Source organism: Palaemon carinicauda, chromosome 38 (genome assembly GCF_036898095.1).
Source record: "Palaemon carinicauda isolate YSFRI2023 chromosome 38, ASM3689809v2, whole genome shotgun sequence".
NCBI lineage: Eukaryota > Metazoa > Arthropoda > Malacostraca > Decapoda > Palaemonidae > Palaemon > Palaemon carinicauda.
The window spans coordinates 11,550,965-11,553,466 of NC_090762.1; the positions used below are offsets into that span (position 1 = coordinate 11,550,965).

Below are 2,502 nucleotides of genomic sequence, written 5' to 3' on the forward strand. Positions count from 1 at the left end.
AACCCTCTCTGGTCCTAGCTTGAGTGCTGATCATATATATGCTCAGTCTCTAGGGCATTGTCCTGCTTTCTAGGATAATGTCAGTCCCTTGCCTCTGCATTCATGAATGGCCTTTAAACCTTTAATGTAACATCATAGTCGAAATGTTGAAGTTTTTATAGTTTAAATAGGAAATATTTATTTTAATATTGTTACTATTCTTAAAATATTTTATTTTTCCTTATTTCCTTTCCTCACTGGGCTATTTTCCCTGTTGGGGCCCCTGGGCTTATAGCATCGTGCTTTTCCAACTAGGGTTTTAGCTTAGCATTTAATAATAATAATGATAATAATAATGGGTAGACAGCACGTGCACGAATAACTTCAAGTGCACACTATTGTTAAGTACTAACGTTCAAGACCTAATTCCATTACTTATTTTGATACTGTGTATCCTTAATAAAATCGCAATTCACAATAGTTAGGTTCATTGTATTTCGTATGGTTATGTAGAGATAAATTCTTGAAACTTGAAAGCCTCGATATTTTGATGTGATTAGTTTTCTGTTTAACCGTAAATGTTTTCTGTGATTTAACGTATGGTAAACTAATGAAAGACGAGTAGTTTGTTGCTATGTGGTTTCGTTGATATCAAAACTCAGAAAATGAGTTCAGTTCTTCTCTTAAACCATGTTTGCACTTAACTCGAATACTTACCTCACTGTTTATCTGGGGCTAGGCCTTGTACACGGCACTGAATAACGAGGCCAGAGCCGGTGCCTTTGGCCCAAATATTTCAAACTATTCAAGATCCTGGTGTTGGAGTTCTTCCAGTTAACGTTGTGAATGATTGCTTTTAATGTTTTGTCTAATATAAAAATTGGAATAATCTCGTAAAATGGAATATTTTATCTAATGTAAAATGGCATAAATAAACTTTCATATTCCGAGAGGGGGGCAAGTTGGGTGGAGGGGGAGGGGGGCTTTTTGTTCTCAAGGGCTAATCTCAAGATGATAAAAAGAACTATAGTGTAACTATAATATCTCTCGAAATAGTTTACAGACCTCCCAGAACAAGTACAGGTGTCTTTTTTGAGATCAGTATGTTCATTGAGATGATTGACATGGCAACAGCGAAATTAGTTTTCTGTGGAGATTTCCATCTTCGGATGCATGACGCATCAAATCGTGATGCTTGGGCCGTTACTGAAATATTGAAATCATCATACCAATTGGTTACTGACGTTGATTGTGCAATAACTTTGACTGGGCATACGTTGGACTTAATTTCAAGTGATGGAAGGAATAATATTGTATCAGATAATAATGTGGGTGAGGAGTGCGCCATTTCTTTAGTGCACAGGCTTTTTTTAATTTTAAATTACCTTTACAAAAATACTGTCTTGGATTAGAGTTCTCTTACTTGAGGATACACTCAGGTGCACTATTCTATCTGTTTCCTTATTTTCTTTCCTCGCTGGGCTATTTTGCCTTTTATAACCCTTGGGCTTATAGCATCCAGCTTTTCCTACTAGGGTGATAGCTTAGCTAGTAATAATAATAATAATAATAATAATAATAATAATAATAATAATAATAATAATAATAATAATAATAATAATAATAATAAAGAATATGTCAGATAAATGGGGCTGGGGTGGTGTTAAGGGAACGGGGAAGGAAAAGGGACAAAGGTCTACTTTTAGGGGAAGGGGAGAATTCAGGATTGCTACTAAACCATTTCTTTTTAAATGTCAATCTGTTTTTATGTATGTTATCACCATCCTTAGTTTTCTAAAAAGATAAACTTTATACCATTTAACCTATATTTTCAACTACAAACTCATTGTTTATTTTTCTCGTTATATACCATGGTCTTCCACTGTCTTGGGCTAGAGTTCTATTGCTTGAGGGTACACTCGGGCACACTATTCTATCTAATTTCTCTTCCTCTTGTTTTGTTAAAGTTCTTGTAGTTTATATAGGAAATATTTATTTTAATGTTGTTACTATTATTAAAATATTTCCTTTTTCCCTTTCCTCACTTGGCTATTTTCCCTGTTAGGGCCCCTGGGCTTCTAGCATCCTGCTTTTCCAACTAGGGTTGTAGCTTAGTAAGTAAGTAAGTAAGTAATAATAATAATAATAATAATAATAATAATAATAATAATAATAATAATAATAATAATAATAATAATAATAATAATAATAATAATAATAAAGGGTAATTTTTTCCCCTGATACCCTAACTTCTGATTGGCTTTGATGTATCATTTTAGCTCTGTTGATAAACATGATCTTCCAGGTACATAAATTATATTCCTTAATTAGCTCACCTGATGCGCAACATAGACAATTTCTTTCTATAATTGGTTTAAGGCTTAAACAATGATTTTAGGTATTTGATAGTGATTGTCACTCTTCAGTTAGTTGAAAAGCAAAACTACTGAAATACGTAGAAGTCATAGAAGAGCACAAGGTTCAAGAGACAAATGATTGAAGAGGAAAACGGTTTCCCCGATT

General features: G+C 33.5%; 1 protein-coding gene across 1 annotated transcript in view; it reads left to right on the forward strand.

The window, feature by feature from the left end:
- Window positions 1-1,082: 1,082 nt before the first annotated feature.
- LOC137630060 (solute carrier family 22 member 20-like) overlaps window positions 1,083-2,502 on the forward strand; it is a 42,019-nt gene continuing 40,599 nt past the window's right edge. Inside the window, exon 1 of the mRNA XM_068361549.1 lies at window positions 1,083-1,311. Coding sequence (XP_068217650.1) covers window positions 1,083-1,311 — 229 coding nt within the window. The remainder of the gene's footprint in view (window positions 1,312-2,502) is intronic.